General features: G+C 48.7%; 2 protein-coding genes across 11 annotated transcripts in view; both read left to right on the top strand.

The window, feature by feature from the left end:
• Pik3r6 (phosphoinositide-3-kinase, regulatory subunit 6) overlaps nucleotides 1-15,445 on the top strand; it is a 49,308-nt gene extending 33,863 nt beyond the window's left edge. For 5 of the 10 annotated variants that reach the window (XM_087573635.1, XM_087573634.1, XM_087573633.1 and 2 more), the window contains 7 exon segments: nucleotides 1,066-1,176; nucleotides 4,642-4,729; nucleotides 5,027-5,097; nucleotides 5,783-5,873; nucleotides 8,231-8,349; nucleotides 14,036-14,148; nucleotides 14,653-15,445. In XM_087573635.1, the coding sequence (XP_087429761.1) occupies nucleotides 1,066-1,176; nucleotides 4,642-4,729; nucleotides 5,027-5,097; nucleotides 5,783-5,873; nucleotides 8,231-8,349; nucleotides 14,036-14,148; nucleotides 14,653-14,806 (747 nt within the window). In that variant the 3' untranslated portion in view covers nucleotides 14,807-15,445. 10 annotated transcript variants of the gene reach the window in all.
• A 3,682-nt stretch (nucleotides 15,446-19,127) lies between these two features.
• Mfsd6l (major facilitator superfamily domain containing 6-like) lies at nucleotides 19,128-21,221 on the top strand. Its single transcript, NM_001105787.1, is given in 1 exon segment — nucleotides 19,128-21,221. A coding segment is annotated over 1 exon segment (1,791 nt). The 5' UTR covers nucleotides 19,128-19,267; the 3' UTR covers nucleotides 21,059-21,221.
• Nucleotides 21,222-25,562: the final 4,341 nt, after the last annotated feature.

Consider the following 25,562-nt stretch of genomic DNA (forward strand, 5'->3'; position numbering starts at 1 on the left):
ACTACCCTGATGCCACAAGTGGAAAATTCCATACCTGTCTGCACGTGACAGGCCAAAGTCAAGACACAAGCACACAGAAAATGTGTGAAATTATCTTCAGGCTAAGAGGAAGAGGTACCTGTGAGACAAAATGCATTACACTTGAGCCCCATGGCCAAGATATTTCATCATCTACACATAAATGTTCCATTACCTAAAGGGGGGAAAACATGAAGTTAAAAATACTCCTGTGGGGGCTGGGGATTTAGCTCAGTGGTAGAGCGCTTACCTAGGAAGCGCAAGGCCCTGGGTCCGGTCCCCAGCTCCGAAAAAAAGAACCAAAAAAAAAAAAAATACTCCTGTGGTTCCAAGCATTTTTGGTAAGAGGTAGTCAGCCTGTACTCTAGTCTACATAGACGTTCCACTCTCTGTGAAGATCATTCACTTTACTCACAGGGCTAAGGAAGCCACAGAAGACAAGGGGCTGAGTCCACTCCCAAAAACGTGTAAATATTACTGATTTGTTTATTTTGAGACAGAGTCTCACTGTGTAACTGAACTCAAGAAATTTTTTTGCCTCGGCCACCCAAGGAGCAGGAATTACAGCACATGTCACCACACTTAGTTTGTTAGTGAGTTTATGGATAGTTGGCCAGAGCTGAAAGGGAAATCATCTGGTCAGGTAGCTCAACCTTATTTCTCCCTTGAAGATTACTCAGGCCTCAAAAGGTTTGAATAACCTTTACCCCCAGGGTTCCAGATACTAAGTAACCAATCTGAGCCTAGAAAGATACAGGCTTTCATCACCAGTTGCATTTCAAGCAGCTAGCACAGTGTCCAAAAGCTCACTGAGTCTGTGTGAATGAAATTAACCCGGTTCCCTGAGAAGACTGAGTTTTGTAGTTCGTATTTTGGTCAGAAGTAAAAAACAGAGGGCCGAGAAGGCTTAGAGCACATTGAAGGATTGGTCAGACTTGGACCTCACAGAAAGCATGGGAGGTTTTGGAGTTTCTCACTGAAAATGGTGCCTCCCCTAGCAGCCTGGAGGTGGGTGGCTGCTGAAGACACTGCCCCTGTTCCTCACAGCCTCCCTGTTTGGACACATCCAGGACCGTGGACCCCTTCATCCTGGATGTCATCACTTACTATGTTCGCATGGGCACCCAACCCATCTATTTCCAGCTCTACAAGGTTAAGGTAAGTCCCCACCCACCCCCCGAGTTTCCCAGGTACCATGAGAGCCTGCAGGACCCTGTTAAGGTGCCACATAAACCCTCTGGCTCTGGGGAGATACTGATCACTTAGCTGCAAGTCTGTCCCTGGCTGCTCTTAACAGCTTCGTTTTAGTGTCTGGACAAACCAGTTCATTCTTAACTTCAACGACTTCAGATTCAAGCAGGTTGGGAGTCAGAAGTAGGCTGTTCTGAATCGGCTTTTGTCCTCTGCCTACAAATTCCCAAGGCACTGCTGTTTTCTCTCTTCGGCCTCTTGGAGACCTTTGGACCCCGAATAGACTCACCTCCGTCCTTCCCTCTCATATCAGCCCTTTTCCTTTACTGCCAGGTGATTCTTTATTTGAACCATCCCGCTGCCTCATTTGTTTCCCGTTGTTTCCCTGACTTTCTTCCCAACAAAACTCAAGCCCAGAGCGGTAGTACCGCAAGGCCCACTTGGAACAAAGACCCAAGACGATTTGGCTTTGGCGTGGCAAGCCTCTGGTGTGCACCTTCATCCTGGCCGATGGAGATCCCCAGCCAGTTTCCTCTTTCTCTGAGACAGTGGCTGTTTATCACTTTCCTGAAGCCTTTCCCTTCAGCAAGTGACTTCCCTACCATTAGGTCCCCTGAATGTCCTCTCTGTACCCAGAATGCATCACGTCCATTCCAATTCTCACAGGGCCTCTCCTGGTGCACACGGACTGGACCTCCTCCATCCAGTTCAGTACAAATTCCTCCACCTAGGCCCTTGACTGGAATGATGCCCCTTCTCCTGGACCCTCCCTCTTAGCCATTCAGTTTTACCTGACTCCGTCATTTTGCACTTGCTCACCTTAACTCAGAACAATGGTATGTTCTAAACCCATGAAACCTCCGTCTGTTTTCCCATTTAGGGCGTTTATAACATTGAACTTCAAAGGTCAGACTTTCTCCAGGTCTCAATTGTCTCTCCTTCTGTGTTTCACTGTCCATACCTTTGATGGCATTAAACGGTGGGAGAGAATTTAGCTTTCAGCTTTTTCCTTCGGTAGGTAGGACCGGTTTGTGGAGGCCTTGGTTTCTTCCTTGTCCGCCCTGAGGTGGATTAGCTCTCCAGTGTAGATTCCTAAGTGGTCCTTACTGCAGGACATAGGAAGTAGCCGGCACACACCTACAGACTGGCTTTACTCTGCCCAAGGCCTGAAAGCTAAAGTACACAGATGCGCTGAGTCCTGGGGTCCAACCCACAGTGAGGTAGCATTCTGGAGTCCCCAGCCAGGGACCGCGAGGATCTCACTGCTCTCTACCTAACTTGGATTCAGCCACTCCTTTAGATTTGCAGAATCCCACTGCACAGACCTGCTCGGCTCTGTGCCAGATCCTCAGGTTCTGTTTTCTCCCAGGACGTTCAAATATGTTTCAGGCTCACACCACAATGTGTGGACCAGACAATGTCACAGAAAAAAAAAGATGGTAATTTACATAAGAAATTAGGTATTTGGATTATCTTAAGTTTTATGGTCGTGCCAGACAGAGAAGTGTGTACCTGTAGCCCCAACACCTGGTAAGTTGAGGCAGGAATATCGCCATTTCCAGGCCAACTTGAGCTGCACAGGGAGACCCAGCCTCAGAAAACAAAAAAAAGATTCATCGAGGAGATGGATTTGATCAGGTAGTGTGTAAATAGACAGATTAAGGTTTTAAGACACAGCTGCAGACAGTTACGTCAATCGTGTCATGTGTGAGCGTGAACATGAAGGAAGATGACTCAGTGGTTAGTAGCACTTGTTCTTTCAGAGAACCTGGGTTTGGTCCCCAGCACCCACATGGTGGCTCACAACTGTCCATAACTCAGTTCAAGGGTGTGCATCCATTTGAGCAAAATAATTATATATATAAATAAATCTTTTTCCTATTTCTTTTGATTGATTGATTGATTGATTGATTGATTTTTGAGACAGGATCTCTTTATGAAGTCCTGGCTGTCCTAGAACTTGCAATGTAGACAAGGCTGGCCTTGAACTCACAGAGATCTGCCTTCTGCCTCCCTAGTATTTTTCTTTATTCTGGCTAGCTCTCAAATAAATCAGACAGAGACTATCAGATTTATTTAATAGGCTTTATGATATAATATCTAAACGGTTATTAATCTATTCTAATCCTCTAAGCTAATCTGGCTACCTCACAGCCAAATCCCTTAGATACTTACATTTTAGAATTGATCTGTCCCTCTCTGTTCCAGGTGTGTCTCCTGGACTCACTCCTTGTGGGAAATTCCCCCCTCTCTCTTTCTCCCTCCATCCCTCCCTTCTCCTCCCCTTCTCCTCCCCTTCTCCTCCCCTCCCCTTCCCACCCCTTCCCTCCTTGGAATAGGAAGTCCAGCCCTGTTCTCTCCTCCGCTCAGTTATTGACTGATGAGCTTTTATTGACAAATCAGAGAATAAGCAGAGAGCAATGTTTATATAACATTGAGGCAGAAGGTTCGTAGAATAAGCATTACAATGCAGATAAATCAGCATTTGAATAATGCAAGGATACTCTTTACACAGCACACAATAACATGCCAATGCAAATCTTTTTTTCTTATTCCTTATTGTTTTATATTTATTTTATGTATTTATTTTGGTTCTTTGAGACAGGGTCTCTTTACATAGTCCTGGCTGTCCTGGAACTTGCTATGTAGACCGGGATGGCCTTGAACTCACAGAGATCTGCCTTCCTCTGCCTCCCCACACTACCTAGTATCTTTTTTTTTTTTTTTTCCGGAGCTGGGGACCAAACCCAGGGCCTTGCGCTTGCTAGGCAAGCGCTCTACCACTGAGCTAAATCCCCAACCCCCGACACTACCTAGTATCAAAGGTATGCGTCACCACACACAGATTAAAATAAGTCTTTAAAATAGAACAAAATGGTAAATACAAATTATACATATTTGTGGCTAAGACATGCCATTTTATGATATGTCCACACAAAACTCTATTAATTGGGCTGGCTAATGTGCACATTTACTTCACCCTTACATGTTGTGCCACAAGCACTTACAACCTACTTACCACTCTGATTAAAAATATAATGTTGTTACAAACTGTGGTCCCCATGTTGTTCAGTTGCTCCCTGGACCTTACTGCTCCTATAGAGCTGGCATTTTGTATCTTTTACCAGTGTCTGGCAGACAGTTTGATCAGAATGAATAACTCCTGATTCTTTCTTTACACTCATTTGTTTCGGGAAGGACTTGGATGTAAGTGACAGGAACTTTTCAAATCAGCTTAGTAAACCGGAGGCATTATTAGCTTACACTGCTGAAGAGGTCCGGACTGACGTGGCTGTCACTCTGCAGCTCAAAACTTAGCATAGGCAGGTGGGTGGGTGGAGTTCCTCAGGGTGTGGGGACAGAAGCTTTCTCTAAACTTCCTCCTTCCCCCTTTCCTTCTTTCCTTCCCTCCCTTCTCCCTTTCCTTTCTAGATCTTCACCAACTTGAGTCATGACCCTATAGAGGACATTTTCCTCATGGAGCTGAAGGTGAAGACCCAAGATTCCAAGTCCCCCAAAGGTGAGCTTCTACTCCCCTTTTCCCAGAGCTCACCCTGGTTCTGCTGCCCCTACCCTCACTCTCTTTTTCTCTCACTAGATGTCACCCCCAAAGTCACCTTACTGTGTTATAGGACTTTGCAGAATGCCAGGGCCACACTTACCTCTGTCTCAGGACAGTCCCAGACTGAAGGGCCATCTTCCCAAGATGTTGCCTCTCCATCCAAGGACAGCTGCCCTGCCAGATCCATCCAGCAGCTATGCCTCAGAGACATGGGGAAGGGGCTCTCACCTTATACCCTCTCTTATTTTCTCTCAGAGGGCTCTTCACCCCGAAGGAGAGGGGCGGCTGAGGGCACAGGAGCTGAACTGTCCATGTGCTACCAGAAGGTCAGTGTCATTGGCATAGCCAACAGGAACCCAGGAGGCACAGCGAATGAAAACCAACCTCTGGGGGTTATAGACAGAGCCAAAGGAGTCCCTGAGCCCTTTCTTGAAGATACCACCAGACTCTTTCAGCCTCCGGAGCAATCTGCAAGGATGGTGTAGGGTCAAGGTTGACCTTACATGTAGACAGTGAGGCAGGGTGCTCTGAGAAATTGGAAGTTGGATGAGCATAATGGTACATGTCTTTAAGCCTAGCATTTGGGAAGCAGAGGAAGGTGGATCTCTGTGAACTTGAAGCCAGCTAGGACTATATAGTGAGACCCTGTCTTTAAAAAAACAAAAGGAGGGGGCTGGGGATTTAGCTCAGTGGTAGAGCGCTTACCTAGGAAGCGCAAGGCCCTGGGTTCAGTCCCCAGCTCCGAAAAAAAAGAACCAAAAAAAAAAAAAAAAAAGGAAAGAAAGCTAGTTTCTTGTTCAGAACCTTCTTCCTTGCAAGCTACCCATCTAGAGTTTGATTGGCTCCGTGGGGATTAGGAATGGCTAAGTCTCTGCCCACAGGCCCCTTACTGGTACCAGTACCCAGGGAGAATCTCAGGGTAGGGTGAAAGCACAGGAGAAGTGAGACAGGAAGATACGGGGGAGGAGCAAGCCCTTGGGACCTCCTCTTCAGCTCAATTCCCATCCCCAGGCCCTGCTCAGCCACAGACCCAGAGAGGTCACTGTTTCTCTGCGGGCCACCGGGCTGGTCCTGAAGGCCATTCCAGCAGGTGACACTGAAGGTGAGGAGCTGGGAATGCAGAGTGAGGAGATGGGAGAGATGAGGAGAAAACAGGTTGGCTGCTAGGAGATAGGGAAGTCAAGGTTGGGGGAGTGGCGGTTGGGCGTGGCCGCATCTGGGCGGGGCCGCATCTGGGCAGGGCAGTGGCCTGGGGTAGGGGTGGGGTGGGTATCTCATAACTTCCTGCCATCAAAGAGCTCTGGTTGGGAAAGCAGAAACCTGCTGTCTTGAATAAAGCGAGACCCCTGCCCTCAGGTGGTCCACTGCCAGACAAATCAGACTATCCCAGCCTTGGGCTTGCACAGCTGGAAGGTAGAAGGACCTAGGGATGGGAGCAGAAGGCCTCCCCACTCTGAATTAGGCCTGCAGAGCTGGCAGCTTTCTGCTGGGAAGTGTTGGATTTACATATTGTTCCAAAATAAAAATAAATGAATGAATAAAATGGAGTGACCGTAAAAAAAAAAAATCTACATATGTAGACATAACTCACCGTCAATATTAGCTTTTCCAAAGAGCTCCCGGACTTCTGGAAGGATGAAAGGTGGCGACACAGACTACTAGCACCAAACACATTTTTCAGGGGCTTAATTTAGCAGCACTCTGTTAGGTGCAGGACTTTTTTTTCCTGAGCACGTGAACTCTCTGTGACCGATATTATCATTATTCCTAACTCCTTCCTGAGGGGAAACAGAAGCAAAGGAAATAACTCCCTCCACAGGAAGTTTACATCCACAGAAGTCCCAGAACCTGCTCTGAACCAAGCACGTTCACCTGATGCTCCTGTCCCCCAGTCTCTGAGAACTGCACAATTCCAGTTTAGGCTTCAGGGATGTGACCCACACAGACTTGGGGGAGATCATTTTTTTTTCTTTTTTCTTTTCTTCGGAGCTGGGGACCGAACCCGGGGCCTTGCGCTTGCTAGGCAAGCGCTCTACCAACCCCGGGGGAGATCATTTTTAAACATACAAGAAAGTTCACGTAGGCAGAAATGTATCTGCTCACCACTCTCCCCACAGTAGGCAGAGCGCATCCGGCACACCGCAGATGCTCGATGGGTTGGTGTAGTCGCCAACCAGGTCTATAATCCCAGCACTTAGGAGGCTGAGGCAAGGATATCATGAATTCCAAGTCTGCTGGGCCTACATTGCCTGGTTATGTAGGACGATATGAGACCTTGTGGAAGAAGAGGAAGAAGAAAGGGGAGGAGGAGGGACAGGAGAAGCATTGCATTCCTTCCTTTTCCTTCGTAAGACCCTCACTTGTTAATTGTAACCCCAAGCCCATCACAGCAGGTGACACCAGAACCATCCGCCAAAGCACAAAATCCTCTAAGCAGCATCTTCAGTTGGCATGGAGGCCCCAAGCCTGACACTGGTCACACGATGGGGACTTTTTGTTACAGTGTATACTATTAAGAGAGTGGGTCGGGGCACATTTAAGGTCCCAGGTTGAATTTCTAACACTACTGAATGCACTTAAAAGAATTATGCAGGACAGTGGTGGCGCACACCTTTTGTTCAAATACCCAGGAGGCAGAGGGGCAGAGGGGCAGAGGGGCAGAGGGGCAGAGGGGCAGAGGGGCAGAGGGGCAGAGGGGCAGAGGGGCAGAGGGGCAGAGGGGCAGAGGGGCAGAGGGGCAGAGGGGCAGAGAGGCAGAGGCAGAGGCAGGGGCAGGGGCAGGGCAGGGGCAGGGGCAGGGGCAGGGGCAGGGGCAGGGGCAGGGGCAGAGGCAGAGGCAGAGGCAGAGGCAGAAGCAGAGGGAGAGGCAGAGGCAGAGGCAGAGGCAGAGGCAGAGGCAGAGGCAGAGGCAGGTGGATCTCTGTGAGCTCAAAACCAGCCTGGTCTACAGAGTCAGTTCCAGGAAAGCCAGAGCATCACAGAGAAACCCTGTCTCAGAAAAACAACAAAATAAAACACAAAGAAAGGGGGCTGGGGATTTAGCTCAGTGGTAGAGCGCTTACCTAGGAAGCGCAAGGCCCTGGGTTCGGTCCCCAGCTCCGAAAAAAAAAAAAGAACCAAAAAAAAAAAAAAAAAAAACACAAAGAAAGGCAAAGCCCAGTGTGGTGGCAATGCCTTTATCCCAGCACTCAGGAAGCAGAGACAGGTAAATCTCTGAGTTCCAGGGCTACACGAGACCATTTTCTCAATCTGTAACTCTGGAGTTTGGAGTGGTGATCACTTTGGGTTCAGAAACATGGGTGATTCTCCAAGGAAGGAGATGGGAGAGGAAGAAAAAACAGAAGCTTGGTTAGGGCCAACATGGAACCCAAAAGTAGAGGCTGCCGGGCAGGGTAAACTGGAAGCAGTATGGGAAGCAGTATGGGGTCTTCCCACTCACATACCCCCCATTTCATTCAGTTTCAGGGTTCTCCCACTGTACCTCACCAAATGCTGCTTCTGCTGCAGACTGCTCCTGTCTGCACGTCAGTGTGACAGAGGTGGTCAAGACCTCCAATCTGGCAGGAAGGTCGTTCACGGTGAGTTTGTATGGACTAGGAAGCGGGGACAGGCAGAGGGTAACAGGCAGCTGGTGAGGGAGCCCAAGGGGAAGGTACTCAGAGAGGGAGAGCTGACAGTGGCCCTTCATGCCTGCTGTGGCACTTTCCAATCAATGTGGGAGATGCAAAGGCTCTGTGGTGTAAGGAAGGCACGGAGTCACTGACTTCCTTCCATCTGCAGCCTATTTGAGGACTAATATCCCTGACAGCCACATTTGCCCACATATGTCACCCCGGCCACTCCCACATGGCAGATGGCCCCTATGCAACCCACTCATCCTCTTTGCTTCTCTGATCACCCTTGCCCCTCGGCTTTGCCTTGGCTGACATTTAGTGATCAAGGTATGAGACTCACTCATTTCCTTCCTCTCCGATGGCCTCTCTCAACTTCACATAACACTTAACCTGACCTCAGAGCCCCGTGACCCCACCTGAACTGTGCTCTCACTGACACGGACTCCTGTGCATCAGACAGGCTGGACGCTCATAGCATCTGGGATAAGTCCTGCACCTCACTGACCAGGCCCCAGCAAACTCTCGCTCACCCAGAGCATTGATGCCACTCAGCACCTTTCCTGTTAGTCCTTGGGGTCTCTTTCTGCTTTCTCTGCCTTTGATTCCTCTCCCCCCTCTCCTTCCTCCACAAATGCTCAGGTCTTCTTTCCATCCTAGAAACAGATAAGAAATTTTACCCTCGCCATGTTTTCTCTCTGGCTACCAGATGCAGGTCATTTCTCCTATGTCACTCAAGCTTTTAAAAAGATACTTCTAGGGGACTAGAGTGATGGCTCAGCTGTTAAGAGCACTGTCTGCTCTCCCAGAGGTCCTGAGCTCAATTCCCAGCACCCACATGATGGCTCACAACCACCTGTAATGGGATCTGATGCCCTCTTCTGGTGTGTCTGAAGACGGTGACAGTGTACTCGCATAAAAATTTTTAAAAAATCTTTAAAAAAAAAAAAAAGATACTTCTAGAAGTTTGAGGTTCTTATCCAAGACTCCTTTGCCTGCAAGCTATGGCTTTGAAGCAAAGTCACCCTGTGTTGCAAAGCCACTGTCCCTTTTCAGCCCTTCCACTTGTTCATCTCAAGGCAGTGTTGTCGTCTACATGTGAGAAGTAAGTTTGCTTGTGATCTCAGCACATGTTTAGGATGACAGGTAACATTTTTGAGTATAAAACAAATACTTTGGTTTGTTATTATATATTCTAATATAATTGACAGATACAGTGATTAATCGTCTATAGCAATGTTTTTGCTCAAAATATGTGAAAACAGGCTGGGAACTGGAGTGCACGCTTTTTTTTTTTGTTCATTTTTTCGGAGCTGGGGACTGAACCCAGGGCCTTGCGCTTCCTAGGTAAGCGCTCTACCACTGAGCTAAATCCCCAGCCCCTGGAGTGCATGCTTTTAACCAGCACTCTGGAAACAGAGGCAGGTAGATCTCAGTTCAAGACCAACCTGGTCTACATAGTGAATTCCAGGCCAACCAAGAGAGACCCCATTTAATATCTACATGTTACATACTATATTAGCATATACTAATATATATGAAGACATTGTGCATATGTCCTGATGGGGCCTTGTTTATGCCATTAAATATTTTTCATAATGGTTGCATACACCTATAACGGTTATTAAAATATTTTTGTATGATTCAATAATCTTCTTTCATGATTATAAGCACGCTGTGGCCAACACACTTATGGTTAAACAGAATCAAAATCTCATGATTATGCTTTTAAAAGCCTTCCTGAGCGAGCTGACATCCACACATCAGGACAGTTCACCACACTGCTCTCCACACCCCACCCCCCACTGCCATGTGTGGACACCGGTCTTGGAAGGCAGCCAATACACTAGCTGACTTGTTTCATCTCTGTGAATATGATCGTCAGAATGTCCATTGCTTTCATCTGGATTTCTGTCACTCCAAATTAGTGGCGCTGATTTTTTTTCTCACATACACTGATAACTACTTCTTTTTATTTCCCGTGTGTGTTCTCACCCATACAGAAACCATGGTACCTTGCTTTTATATGAAAACATCATCCTTTTGTTTGTCTCATGTTTTCAAAACAGTTTATTCTTTAATTTTTTTATAACCTTTATATTGCAATTTCCTGCCTGGGAGTTTGAAAGTGTTTCAGAAATCCTACCTTTGGCCTTTGCTGAGTTATCCTTGTCCCCACATCGTTTTCCCTACACTCGTGACAAAACGCAGGGGCCATGTACCTGGGAGACCTGTCCTGGCGCTCTTCCCTTCCCTCAAGTTCTTCTCTTCCTTTAACCCACGGGGCACAGCCATGGGAACACTGCAGCTCTGTAAATGGCACGGGGTGGGGCCCTCATCTTGATGATTCCAGCACTCAATGTATCTGGCACACAGCACGTTGTTAGTCACCTAGAGCTTCGAGCATCTCAACCCGGAACCGGAAGCTCACTTTCTTGGAAGCCAGCTATCCTCAGTAGTAGAGCTTTGACTACTCAGAGAGACACTGTCTTGGGTTCAGATCTGCCTTAGCCTAGGACAGTATAGCATTTAAGCTTGAAGCTGTAAGGTAAGCCTTGTCACCTTAACTGCAGCCTCTCTTCCTTGTAGTAGTCTCTGTTCAATGACCTCGTTAAATAACCTGGCCGGGGTTTTTGACTCTTTAACAAGTCCCCCCCCCCTTTTTTTTTTTATTTCTTTCTAACTTGTTGAGTGAGATCCCAATAGCTGTGTTTCCTCTCCGGGAACCCTGGCAGGTTTCATCAGATGGTCAAGAGCAAGCCAGGGAGAGAAGTGCTTGGTGAGCTGGAGGGAAGGTGCGCCCAGCTGGGAGCAGCAAGAGCCTCATGGCTAGCTCGTAGGTGGCCATGGCCGGGTTGGATGCTTGATTGGCAGAAGTGACAGCAGCAAGGCGAGGGCAGAAGAAAGGAGGCTTTGGGCGTGGAGCACAGCAACACTAACAGGAAACACGAGCATTGCCTGTCCTCCATCTTGACACCCTTTGCAAAGCCTGCTGTTGGCCCTTGCCAACTGGCCTCCATAGCTGCACTATATAAGTGTGTGCTGCCTTCAGTATCCACAGCCCAGGAGACAGAGCATGCCTTGGTGTGCAGACCCAGAGGCAATTGCCACAGGCAGGTGTGTGGGAGGAGGCTAGTAGATGGCCTCTGGTGATCTACAGTGTGAGTCTGGGGCATGCCAAACACTCGAAGCGTCCTGTACGCAGCAGGGGAAAGAACACTGAATCAGAATGGGTGTCCTGAGTCCTTCATTGTGGGAGCTCAGCAGGCCACCCAGATACTCAGACTTCATTCTCTTCACTTGGGCAACACCCATTCCTTCAACCCATATTCCTACAGTCAGCTTGAACATAGTCTATAAACTGAACTACCCTGGCTTCCTCCAGGCCCCTCCTTGTGCAGGATCCCTCTGCAGCTTCCGTGGGGCTCCTGGAAGGTGACTAGTGACTCCCCAGTGTAGACAACCATTTAGTTAACTGTCAGTTACTGCCCACTGGACTGGAGAGCCTGCTCACCTGCTCACAACACACTCCTCCCTCATAGCTAAGAGTTACATGGGGAATCCAAAGTGCTTGATGTTCTACTGCGTAACCAGGCATCTTCTCTCCTCTCTGTCACTCTCTGTCAAGGGGTCTGTTCCCCGCCATCTAATGGAAGCTTGGGTGTGTCTTTCTTCAGTCAGTGCTCACTTGCTCCTCACATGAGGGATAAAAGAGAAGAGGAAAGGGTTTTAGGCTAGGAGACAAAGAGAAAGAATAGACAGTGGCTTTCCTTCTTTATTACTAAGACCACTGTTTATGCTTACATTTTCCTGAAACATTACAACAATAACACTGCCCACCCAACACTGACACAGTGCTGTGGCCCACACACTATTCTGTGCACTCATTATTTAGCCTTGGCCGGCTTGGAACTCATAGAGACCCACTTGCCTCTGCCTCCCGAGTGCCGTCCACTGGAGACTTGTGGACCTATCAGAGGCCACGCCCTTAAAGAAAACTGACTCTCCCTCTCCTGGAAGCCATCCCCTGTCTGTAAGCTCCTCAGTGAGGACTTGTCTTGTTTGCATTTCTATTGCTGATAAAACACTGACCAAAAAAAACAACCTGGAGAGACAAGGTTTTATTTTAGCTTATAGCTTACGGTCTGTCATTGTGGGAAGCCAGGGAAGTAACTTAAGCAAGAACCTGGAAGGAGGAACTGAAGTGGAGACCGTGGAGGAACACTGTTTACTGGCTTGCTCAGCCTGCTTTCTTACTGGGACCTCCCAAATCAATCCCTAATTAAAAAAAAAAAAAAAAAAAAAAAAAGCCCCGTAGAGTTGCCTACAGCCCAATTGATGGAAGCACTCGCTTAACTGGGATTCTCCTCTTCCCAGGACTCTGGTTGGTATTAAGTTGAAAAGGTAATGAGCACGGGGTTCCTGAACCCCTCCCCCTCCATGCTAGAACATCGACTGTCTTGACCGTGTACAGGTCTTGTGCAGACAACCAAAGCTGCTGAGTCTGTGAGTGCAGTGGTCCTGTCATGTCCAGAAGACACTGGTCAGCTCCAGTTCTCCCTGACCGATGACCTTTACACCTGTTCTGCCCCTTGCGTGATAGAAGCATCCAGGGTTAAAAAAGCTTGGGAGAAACTGTTTCGGAGGCTTCCCGACACACTGGGGCTGTCCGTGTACCACCCAAAGCTCCAGTTTGTTGTTGCTGTTGTGGGTTTCCGGGATGACTGACTGAAGGAAAGAGAGACTCGGCAGGACGAATTTAGGCTTCTCAGCGACTCCCTCTCAAAGACTGAGCACTGACAGCTTCCTGGAAGCTCTGCGTACTGTGACACAAAAGGCTAAAAGTACAAGTCTATCTCTGGCACACTGAAATCCCTAAAACTGCCTTATCTGATCGGGGTTGCCTTGAACTGCCCATCACCTAAGCAGTTCTCAGCCATGGGAGACTTTGAGACTAAGTTAAGCAAAGGCTCTGAGACCCCATTCAAAAGAACAGCCCCATAAAAATCTCAGATAACAATCGCTGACAAAAGGCGACTTCAAAGCTTAGGGACCATTATTCCAGATTCGTGCCAGATACAACAAGCTCTGCTAAAACTCTGCTACAGTCTGTGGGGGATGGGACTTGGCAAGGCTGTCCTGGAACCCACAGGGTCTAGAGTTTTCTGTTCCATAGGAAGTGCCTCCCTGGAAGTCAGTCTATCTCGAGTCAGAAGGATGTCTAGGGGTTGCATCCCACTGGCTTAGAGTTTTATTTGACTGTTTTCCAGACCTCCTATCTCTGATCGCCCCAGGTAAAAAATTGTGCATATAATTTACTGCTGAGAACTGGAGTCATCTGGCAAAATGGTTGCCCCAGGAGGTGCTTGAGATTCACACGGACACTCTAACTTGATAAACCGGCCTGTGCTGCCCTCGGCATTCTAATTTGTATTTATGAGGAAGCATAACAAACAGGTCAAGAAAAGAACTGAAGAAGCAGTATTCAAGTGTGAGAGCAGCCCAGAGATGGCTTATGCAGTCTCTGCTCAGTCACTAGCAGGAAAAGAGCAGGGACCCCTTGGGATACACAGAAGAAACACACTAGATCCCAGGATAGGAAGTGTTGGCAGAAAGCAAAGGCGACATTTACATAAACTCTTCTCTGATGTAGACATCGACGAACACCTTCCGAACATCCAGTATCCAAGTCCAGAGCCAAGACCAGAGGCTGCTCACACTGTGGCTGGACAAGGATGGCCGGCGGACTTTCAGGGATGTGGTCAGGTGAGTGGGGCTTTCTATTCCTAGGACTCCCACTTCCACAGGGAAATTGTAAACACCCACAGTCTCCTGCCTTTGGCCCAGGCTACTTATCAGAGTCAGATCTGTTGCCAGGCAGGTTTTTAGGCCACTGTTCTATGACTCGAGGGTAGTGCTAAATGTTCCCAGGACTCCTTGAGGCACACACAGCCTAAAAGTCTTCCTGTTTCAACCCTACTGCCTACACTGACCTTTCATTACAGCCTCCCCTTTCGGGCATCCATATCCCCATTTTGTAACTTTTGCAGGTTTTCTCCAGGGAAGTAGACACAAAGACACAGTGGCCTAGATCCAAGCATCTCCCCCACTATCAGAGAGCCTTGGCGCACAATGACCTCCTCTTATGATTTGTCCACTGTCTTCTTTGTAACTCCACCTCTGTTCCCTACAACAGTTGGTCTGCCTTTTAACTGTGCTGAGCAAATCTAGTCCCTGATTACCTTCTAAGCTGGTCTCTCCCCACTGCAGATTTGAGGCTGGTCCCTGCCCAGAGCCATGTTCTCGGGCCCAGAAATCCAAGATGTCAGCGTTCAATTCACATGGGCAGGAGACAGAAAAGAGCATGACCAAACCCAATTCTCTTCTGATGCCCATCAACACATTCTCTGGCATCATCCAGTGAGCCTGCCAGGACAGTGGGAGATCTGGATCCAGGGACAGCAGACCCAAGAAGGAAACACTACCTACCCACCTACAACATTCACACGGACAGCCTCACTGGGCGTCTGTGCTTGGACCAGGAGTCAGAGAATGCCTGGGAACTAAAAGAGCCTGGATTGTAGTGAATAAGAGGGGCAAGTGATAAAGAAGGACCCATCCCAAGGCTGCCAGATTGCTGGACGAAGCTGGAGTGAGACGAGCTGATGCAATTCCAGAACCATCTTGCTTGTGATGATGTTCATTTCCCATTTCTCATGCACTTCATCATCCACGCCGGCTCCCTAGGGAGTCCTGAGAACTGGTGACAAGCAGCTGCAGGTACAGCTGGCGGTTCACCAGTAGAGCACTTGCCTCGTGTATGGGAGGCCTTGGGTTTGAACCCAGGATAGAAAAGGAGGTCAGAGCTGATGGGTTCAATATCTGTACAGAGTCCTGTGGCTGAGGAAGGAACAGGAAGTAGGTAAGGACTGCTGATTCTGCTTCCTTTGAGTCCGTACCACTCTTTCCAGCTCTTAGGCCACGGTTCACCTGTGCTGAGGTGGGTCTGTCTGTCTCAGTAGAGATGAGACTGATAGTATCAATAAAGGCACACTAAAGTGTTTCTGCTTGTGTGTGTGCGCACACGTCACATTGTATGTATGTAAAACAGAGGACAGTTTGTGGAAATTTGTTGTTTCCCTCCACCATGTGGGTCCTAGAAACAAAACTCAGGTTGTCACGCTTGGCAGCAAGCATCTTTACTCACTGAGCCATGGCCACAGCTCTATTTGTACTGCACAAGACGTCAGAAGACAGAACTTAATCTCACCGAATGAATTCGCTCAGGCTGGGCAACAGCTTTGTGTCATATTCATTGCTGCAGTCTTCCCTACCCTTTCCTCTCCTTGTGTTTCTTAAGGACTCTCTCGAGCAGAGGCAGGGACGCGGGGTAACTTCAGAAAAACCAGAGCTTAAAGAATAAGAGAAATTGATGCTTCAAGTAAAAAAAAAAAAATGCACATTGTCTTAATTAGAGTTTTACTGCTGTGAACAGACACCATGACCAAGGCAACTCTCTTTTTTTTTTTTTTTTGGTTCTTTTTTTCGGAGCTGGGGACCGAACCCAGGGCCTTGCACTTCCTAGGTAAGCGCTCTACCACTGAGCTAAATCCCCAGCCCCCCAAGGCAACTCTTATAAAGACAACATTTAACTGGGGCTGGCTTACAGGTTCAGAGGTTCAGTCCATTATCATCATGGCAGAAACATGGCAGTGTCTAGGCAGGCATGGTGCAGGAGGAGCTGAGAGTTCTACACCTTCATCTGAAGGCTGCTAGTGGAAGACTGGCTTCCAGGTAGCTAGGGTGAGGGTCTCAAAGCCCATACCCTCAGTGACACACTTCCTCCAACAAGGCCACACCTTCAAATAGCACCAGTCCCTGGACCAAGCATATTCAAACCACCTCACACATCAGTGGCAAAGCCATAGTAGTGTTCTTGGCCCTATGATCCATGACATCATGACTGTAGGGTGGGGGAGAAATAGAAAAGGTCCAAGGGAGTCAGACTTGAGCCCCTTCCTGTCAACTAGATGGGAGTTCCTTTCAAGCAGGGAATCTATATCAGTGACTTGGCTGTTCCTGTGCTAAAACGTCATTACCAGAAAGCAACTGTGGGAAGAGTTCACTTCGGCTCACGGCTCTGGAGGGATGAGAGTCCACTGAGGCAGGAAGGAATGGCAGCAATCAGTGGGCGTGGCTGCAGGAAGCTGAGAGCTCACATCTCCAACACAAGCATGAAGCAGTGAGAGCAGACAGAGAGGCAGCTCTAAACTCTTACAGCCCTTGCCAGATGCACACACCTTTAGTCCCAGGACTACAGAGGCAGAGGCAGGTGGATCTCTGTGCGTTCTAGGCCAGCCTGGTCTACAGAGGGAGCTTCACCACAGCCAGAGAAACCCTGTCTTGAAAAAGAAAGAGAAAAACAAACAAACAAAAAAATAAACCCTCAAAGCCTGATCCCAGCGGCATACTTCTTCCAATAAAACCTACTAACTGTCCCACCACCACCACCAGACAGTGCCACCAACTGGGGGCCAGGTGTTCAAATGTCTGCGTACAGGGAACATTCTCATTCAAGTCAATATAGAATCAGGGGGGCAGGGAGGGAGAGTAGCTGTGGCATTTTATCTCTGACCTCACTATTCCAGGAACAGGGGGAAGTCCCATGACCTGTTCTTAAAGCCAAGAATGATATAAGTAGGGCGCAGGGTTAATACACACACCCGAAGGCAGTCTAGGCTTAGAGAAAGTCTCTGCTCCCCCATGGGCATGGAAAACAGGGAATGTTTTCTCAGGAAGTCAGAATCCGAGGAGCCCAAAGGGTCTCCAAGAGAAAAGAAAGCAGCTGTGAAAAAGAGCAAGTGAGAGGTGTGGGCCGGCGGGCAATCTTAAATGGTTTGAAACTGGTAACAATTACAACCTCACAGAGTTTGACCTGGGATTTTCTGTTTTTCTGCACTGAGGTGAGGTGAACTGCTTCAGACCAGTTTGAACATTCACAATCACATAAGCACTAGGTTTTTCTTTGATGGCGTGTGTGTGTTTAGTTTATTGGTTGATATCTTTGAAAAAGGATCTCATATAACTGAGGCTGGTCTTGAACTCCTGATTCTCCTGCTTCTGCCTCCAAAAGTGGGATCATATGACTAAGTCTCCACATCCATTAATCACTTGAGTTTTTGTTTTCTTTTGGCTCAGTTAGGTTTTTTTTTTTTTTTTTTTTTTTTCCTTTTCTATTTTTCGGAGCTGGGGACCGAACCCAGGGCCTTGCGATTGCTAGGCAAGCGCTCTACCACTGAGCTAAATCCCCAACCCCTGGCTCAGTTAGGTTTAACAAGGTGAGACTGATGGTGAACTCCCGATCCTCCTGCCTCCAATCCTCAAGTGTTGCACTCAGGCATGTGCCACCACACCCCACTAGAAACTCTTAGTTTTTAAATTTTAATTTAATGACGTTTGAGTCCTTAGGTTTTAAGTAATCAGTAAGAGTCTGTCAGTCGGGGTTGGGGATTTAGCTCAGTGGTAGAGCGCTTGCCTAGCAAGCGCAAGGCCCTGGGTTCGGTCCCTGGGAAAAAAAAAAAAAAGAGTCTGTCAGTCATACGGTAAGAGAAAGTGCTGAGTATCTTAGCTCTCTACCAGTTTACAGAGAAAGACATTACCCAGTCAAATTTAGCTACAATCTCCAATCCACAGCCAAATTAGGTGTGTTCAGCAAGCCTTGAATGAAAAACGGACCAAATCAGAGGCGGATATGGCTCAGTGGTAGAGTGCATGGAGACCCTGGGTGTGAGAACAAACCACTACTACATCAGTAGCTAGATGATCGGCCATTTTGGAAGAAAGCCTTTGACACACTCCTGAATGACCGGAAGTGCCAGAGTCTCTGTTCAGTTGGGAGACGTGCCTCTGGGGAGAAAAGGAATCTGTAGTCATCTCTCATGTCTTCACTGAATTCACCTGTGGGGACCTTTCACCTAACTAAACCATTTCTCTTGACCTGTAGTTTTTAAGTGTGTGTAGTCACCTCTTCTACTGAGAGCTCTTTGGTTCAAAGCCCGCTAAGAACCTCTGGAGTGCACTCCCAAACAGGGCAGGCAACAGCCTTCTATTGATTGTAGATGAAATTTTCCATTGTGTGCATTCTCTCTGGGGCTGTGATGTGCTACCAGGATTGGAAATTAATATATAATAATATATTATGTATTAATATTTATTATATATTTAATATTTTTTCAAGATCATATCTCTAAGGCATGGGAGCCAAAATATCTACTACTTTGGGAAAAAGCAACAAGGCAAACAGAAGGATTATAGACAAAAGTGCACTTAATAATAGCAAACAGGGAAGGGCACATATGAGTCCTGGTGATGGACAGACAGGACTGGGATTTCACTTACAATCAACAGGACCAACTCTGTGGATGGCCACTAACCAGTGAGCCTATGAATATAAACCTGAGGTCGAGGGATGTGCAGATGTTCACTTCATTCTTCTCTTCCTGGAAACATCCCCATCCTGACCCTGACAGTCTCTCATGCCTGAAGCAGTCCAGAGTCCTAGAGGATCTGTGGCCCAGCTTGGAAGGTGCCCAGCAAACCACAGGTGGGCATTAGGTGAAGCGCAGGTGCGGCTGGTGCCGCAGGTACAGTCAACAGGTGCACGGGCTCCGCCCTCGCCGCGTCTCTCTCTTGGGGCGGGGCCACTTCCGGGAGGGTGGCCGGACGTGGGGGGCAAGTAGCCGTTGGCTAGGTGACAGGAGGCGACGCAGTCCGGCTTGTTCGGAACCCTGTGCCAGCGATCCTCCCTCCCCAGGATATGGAGACTCGCGCGCCCTGCGTCTTACTCAGTCCTGTGCCCTTCCGGGTCTGACGGAATCCCGTAGCCATGAGCCCCAACCCGCAGTGGGACGTCCCCAGGGCACTAGGGGTGGCTAGGCTCTTCCACCTGGTGTGCGGGGTCCGGGATGCCTGTGTGACTCCGTTCCTGACCCTCTACCTGAGGCAACTGGGTGTGGCTGCGCCCTGGGTGGGCATCCTCATGGGAACCAAGCACCTCATCGCTGCCTGCTGGACTCCCTTCTGTGCCTTCCTGGCCAGACGCTACCAGAAAAGGAGAATGTTTCTGACTGGCTCATTGCTGGGCTCCGCAGGCGCCAGTCTCCTGATGGTCCTCGTCCCACCAGCGGATAGAAATCTGGGCAACCACTTTTGTAATGGAAGCAGTAAAGTGGCCACCACTGTCCTACCACTGGTAGTCACACAAACTGTGACCATGACCTCTGCCCAAGGGTCAGTCCCAAACCATTGGGCAGGAGCACCCAGCCTTCCAGGCAGCAGGCACACCAGAGCCCTGGACACTTCTGGCTTTCCAAATGGATCTGGTAAAACTCAAGAAAGAACGCTTCGTGGTCTGCAGACCTATTTAGTGGGCTCTGTTGAAGGAGTCAGGACCACGGCTCAAGCTCTCAATCTTGTCACTTCCGGGTTGAGAGAGAATTCCCAGAAAGGGACTTCTGAGGTGAGCAATGCTAACCTGAGTCTACTTCCTGGAAGTACAACTCTTGGAGGTCCAGTCAATGTGTCAAAGACTCAGGGGGACATCCAGACCCACAATCACACCTTGAAAGGGTCACAGTGGACCGTCATCCTCTCCTTCGGGTTTTTGGTGTTCTGGGAACTGCTGGCAGCTCCTCTGGAGCAGGTAGCAGATGACAGTCTTTATGAATACTTGGATTTTGTAGACGCCGCTGACCGGAACAAAGACTTGTGGGTGTGGAGATTGTTGGGTATATCAGCAGGTGTGTGTGGCATTGCAGCCTTGGTGGAGCATCTGGAATGCTTCCTGGTGGCCAACGGTCCTCAGGGTGTGATTTATTTCTACAGCTACTCGCTGGTCAGTACCCTGGCCTTAGCGGTGAGCACTGCTTTTCCTGTTCCCATAGACCAGCAGCAGAGGCCCAGCTACAAAGCCATCAAAGCTCTGTCCCTCGTCAGGGATGACTCCCGCCTCATCCTCCTAGCCTTCACTGTCTTTTGGATAGGAGCCACCACCAGTACTGTGCAGAACTTTCTGTTCTGGCACATGAAGGACCACGGCAGCAGCGATCTGGTGATGGGTTTCTCAGTGGTTCTCGGCTTGCTAGGAGAAATTCTGTTTCATCCATTCAGAACTTCGTTGCTAAGGAAACTGTCCAGGGTGGGTGTGCTGGGGCTGGGGCTGGGCTGCCTGGCCCTGCAGATGCTTTACTACGCCTTCATCTGGAGCTGGTGGTCTGTCCTCCCTGTTCAGATCCTGAGTGCCATCAGCAGTGGGGCTCTGTGGTGGGCTGTGGGGGCCTCCATAGGGGACCTGGCCTCCTCTCGGATGGAGAGGTCTCTGAACACCCTGTTCCGAGGTCACCTTTATGAGAGTGGCTGCAGCCTAGGCAGCTTTGTCGGGGGCTTTGTGGCGCTGCACTTCGGCGTGGCTGTGCTCTACCAAGCCTGTTGTGTGGTCCTGTTGCTTTGGCTGGCCGTGTTCCTGTCCATCCAGCCCAGGCTGCCCCAAGAGCAGAGGATCAACTACTCAAAGCTGCTAGCTATGGAGGGGAGCAACTCCAGTGACTCTGAGCAGGGGTCCGAAGGGGACTGGCTTGTGAGGGCCATGAGGGAGGAACACACGGACTGGAAGGGCTGAGAGGGGAGAGCACACTGGTGGAGGAAAGCCCTCACGGAGGGGCCGGAACTCGTGTCCTGGACTGCAGGGAGCCTTAAGGGAAAGAAGCCATGTCTCTGCCAGAGGCACAACAGGATCTACGTTGCATGATTTTTTATTTTGTAGTAAAAGGAGATTTTTTTTTTACTTTTTTTGATGTATTTGTATACATACATGTTCATGTGGTTTTTGTGAGTGCACATGCCTGCCCTCTGTCTGTCTCTCTCCGTCTGTCTGTCTCTGCCTCTCTGTCTCTGTCTCTCTCTCTCTCTCTTTCTGTGTGTGTGTGTGTGTGTGTGTGTGTGTGTGTGTGTGCGCGCGCGTGCGCATGTGTAGGTCTTAGGACAACCTCAGGTTGTCATCCTCAGGAACACCACCCACCTCCTTTGAAACAGACTCTCTCACTGACCTGGAGTCCACCGTTTAGGGAGGATTGGCTGGTCAGCAAGCCCCAGGATGCTCCTACTGCTGCCTCTGCCTCCCTATCACTGGGATTACACACGCACACACCACCACGTCTTCCATTTTCACATGCGTTATAGAGATCAAACTTGGCGTCTTACCTTTGCAAAAGGCTGCTTTTCCAACAGAGCAATCTCCCCGGCCCAAGATTTTTTTTTTTAATGTTTGCTTTATTTTATTTCACTGCTATGCAAGCTGTTTAGAATGTGAGAGAAAGAACAGATTTGCTTTTGTGTTGCTGATTTTGACCTGGGAGGCTTGCAAGGGCTTTCAGTGTAGGACTCTGGTGCAACTGGACCCAGTGATGGAGCAATGGCAGAAGAGGTGACATTAAACTGACTATGCATGGAAGGAAACCGTAACTGCAGGATGCAGTGGGCAGAGAGGAAGTTGATGTAGACGGGTCATGGGCCTTCCTGGAGGTAGGGGAGACACTAGCTTAATCCTATAAAGGTTGTGCTGCGGGCAGATAGGATGGCACCCAACATTGAACCCTATCCCATGTTTCTTACTCTCACATGTATCTGCCACAAGGAAAAGGAGTCCAAGAATCCCACATTCCTGCCGCAAGAGCACATGGAGATTTTAACATCTGCCTGATTAGGAGGTAACGTTGCTGAACCTGTTCTGATCTTCCAGGCCTTTATTCCAAGGCCAATTTTTGCTTGTTTGTTGTTTTCCGAGACAGGGTCTCTCTACATAGCTCTGACTGTCCCGAAGCTCACACTGTAGACCAGGCTGGCCTCAAAGGAGATCCACCTGCTTCTGCCTCCCGTGTACTAGGATTAAAGTTGCCTGGCCTTAGAGGGCAGTTCTTTATATTCTAATTCTTCTGCCTTATAATGAAAGCAATAGAAACTGGACAGGTGACTGGGTGGTTAAGAGCACCCGGTGCTTTCCTTGAGGCCCTGAATTTGATTTCCAGCACCGGCATGTGGGATCACAACCATTTGTAACCCCAGTTCAGAGGATCTGATGCCCTCCTCTGGCCTCTGTAGGGACAGCATGCATGTGTCACACAAACATAACCAAAAACAAAAACAAAACATGCATATACTTTTTTTAAAAAAATGTACATTAAATTTAGGAGCCTTGCTATACAAAATGCAAAAAGTGGCTCACAGATGGAGAAAGGGAGAGATGAATGACTGACTGGTTGGGATATTTCCTAGGATTTGCCTTTTTCTTCAGTACTCTCTGTGAAGCCTTATGGTACGGATAACTAACACGAAATCACCTCTGCTGTCAACAGACTCATTTGCCTCACATCAGCTATTGCGGGGAGGCTAGCCAGAGCTGATTGGTGCTCAATGATGGCAGAGAGAGCCTGTAATCCTAGCCCCTGGGGGGGGGGGCTGTCACACCCAGCTTTTGTTCTCACTCACATCTGTAATCACGAGAAGACAGCTGCCTCAACTGCCTCACCGCCAGGCCCCTCATCTGCTTTCCAGCTGTGAAAGCCTAAAAAGTGGGGACAACAAGACAACAAGAGAGAAGCTGAACCAGGGAGACAAAGGCCTTCCCTATGGTCCTCAGCTGACTTCTGTATAAACTGTCACACAACCGCAAGGGAGTCGGGAAGCTGGGTGTTTTTAATTATTTGTGTGTGTGTGTGTGTGTGTGTGTGTGTGTGTGTGTGTGTGATATGTATGTGTGAACACAGGCACACATGTGCCACAGAGCACAGACAGATGTCAGAGGACAGCTTTCAAGGTCAATTCTCTCTTTCACCATAGATTCTGGAGGTTGAACTTGGGTCCTCAGGCTCCTGCAGCAAGGGCTTCACCTGCTCAGCCGTCTCCCTGGCCAGCCTGGAAGCTGAGTCCTTTCATCCTAGCAGAGTGGCGTCCCAGACAGATTCTGGGTTGTAGGAGGCAGAAGATGGGGTGGTACAGTACAGCCATTCTGAAGTGTCTGCTCTATTCACCTGAGCAAGCCTGCTTCCCCTTAGAAATGATTTCTGCCGCTTCAGCCCCATGGGACACGCATGCAGGCAAAACGGTCACATACACAAAATTTAAGTTTTGAAAAAAAAAATCTTAGGAAAATCCCACATCGGGTCACAGGCAGAGAACATCTGTCTCCCTATCCCAATTTTGGGACATTTTCTTCTGTGCCAGAACCTCCTAAGCTTAGCTGTTCCTCCAAGTCTGAGAGTATATAGGAAAAGGTGGACCCGCAGGTATCGTCAGGTCCTCCTGGGTGGGAACTGGAATTCTCTATGTCCACCCCAATCTCCAAGTGGTTCCAATGTGGTTAACCAAGCCCTTGTCCTTTGGCTCCTTTCTCCATGCCTATCTGACTCACCAAATGCTTTCCTGGTGACTACAGGCCAACACGGAATCTGTGGTAGTCCATTCATCTTTACTCTTGAGATGTACTCACCATTAGCATCTACAGGTGACAAGGCTGATGGGTAATGCACTTGAGGTCCCATAGCTAGCAGGTAGCAGGATCAGGCTTCAGCTGGTGACTCCAGGACCTGAGACTTCCTTTTGTCTTTGAAGGTTAACTTTTATTTTTGAAGAGCTACTTGAGAAAAGGGGGGGGGAAGTTAGCCTTCCCTTGTCTTACAAATATACAAAAGCATAAACTTTCTTAAATGTTGTGTGAACTCTCCCCATGGAGATGAACAGACATCTATGTGTTCACCCAGACAGGGCACCACGACAAACCACACAACTGGTTCTACTCAAGTCTAGCTTGGTAAACCATGGGGTTGATTAGGGTCACTTACAGGATTGTGGGCAACTTACAAGCAGCTACAACAGTGAGAAACTGTCTCTCAACGTCCTTAACTGCCTCTGTGTTCTCAGGGTAAGGCCTTATGACCCCCTCCTCACTAGCAGCTATCAACTGGCCATGTCTACCATCTGTGACAGATGTTAGTAGATCCAGCTGCTGACAGCTCAAGAAGGCAATGGTTGGGACTGAAGAGATGGCTCAGTGGTTAGGCGCATTGACTTCAATTCCCAGCACCCACATGGCCGCTCACAACTGTAACTCCAGTTCCAAGAGGTCTGACACCCTCACACCAAGGCACATAAAATAAAGTTTAAAAATTCATTTTAAAAAAAGAAAGAAGGCCAGTGTCGTCCTCATTCACAGCACTTTAGCATGAACATCTAAAATCAAACCAAAAAAGAGCATCATTATGGATTTCATATTTTCCTATTTCTCTGCTTGGACTTCTCTCCTGTCTAATACTAATGTTTCTTCTTTAAACATTTATTACCGAAAACAGGGTGGGGAGAGGCTAGGCAGGAAAAGCAGATCTGCTGGGTGCTGAAACTGGAGAGACTGCTGTGTGCTGTGCGGGGATCCGTGCCAGCATTCCTGGGTCAATACTTGCTGGGGGAAACTGGTCCTTTCCTAAAGAATAATAGGAAGTGGTAATGTCCGAGCCTTGGTTTTAGTCCTCCTCTCTTGTCCCAGTTTCTCAGAGCTGGTAAGGTCATAGCTGTGCTTCTTGCCTTGTTTCTGAGTGGTTCTGACTTCTTTAGGCCACCCAGCTGGTGCTGAAGGTGGTCTGAGGTCACTCAGTCCTCTGGCTGGTGGTCAGGGCAGGGTTTCCAGTTGGTTCCTCACCTGCCTTCGTCTCTTTATGGCCTTGGGAAAAAGCAGTTGGCTACATGGATAGTGGTGGGGTCGGTGGTGTTTGCAGCCAGCAGATGGCTGACTTGGACCATCTGCTATGGGTTCTCCATCTTCCTCCCCTCTCCAACAGCAGGTACAAGTCATGAGAGAGGAGCTCTCCTGGGGTGCCTAGAGTGGCAGGTTTGATTCTGGACCCGAACCTTTGTTTCTCTCTCCACTCTTACCAGGGAGGTCCGTGGTGTCTGTGAAGTAGCCATGGCCATAGGGTGCAGAACCTCAGTGACTGATTCCCTTCCCGGGGGGCGGGGGACTCCAGCCAATGACAAAGGCTTCACCCTACCTTTCTTTGCCAGTGGCACCAAAGTCACAGTGTTTTCATTTCCTACATGGCACAGAATGCAAGCTTTTCCTTGGGTGATTCTTGATA

The sequence above is a fragment of the Rattus norvegicus genome, chromosome 10 (genome assembly GCF_021556685.1).
Source record: "Rattus norvegicus strain SHRSP/BbbUtx chromosome 10, alternate assembly SHRSP_T2T, whole genome shotgun sequence".
NCBI lineage: Eukaryota > Metazoa > Chordata > Mammalia > Rodentia > Muridae > Rattus > Rattus norvegicus.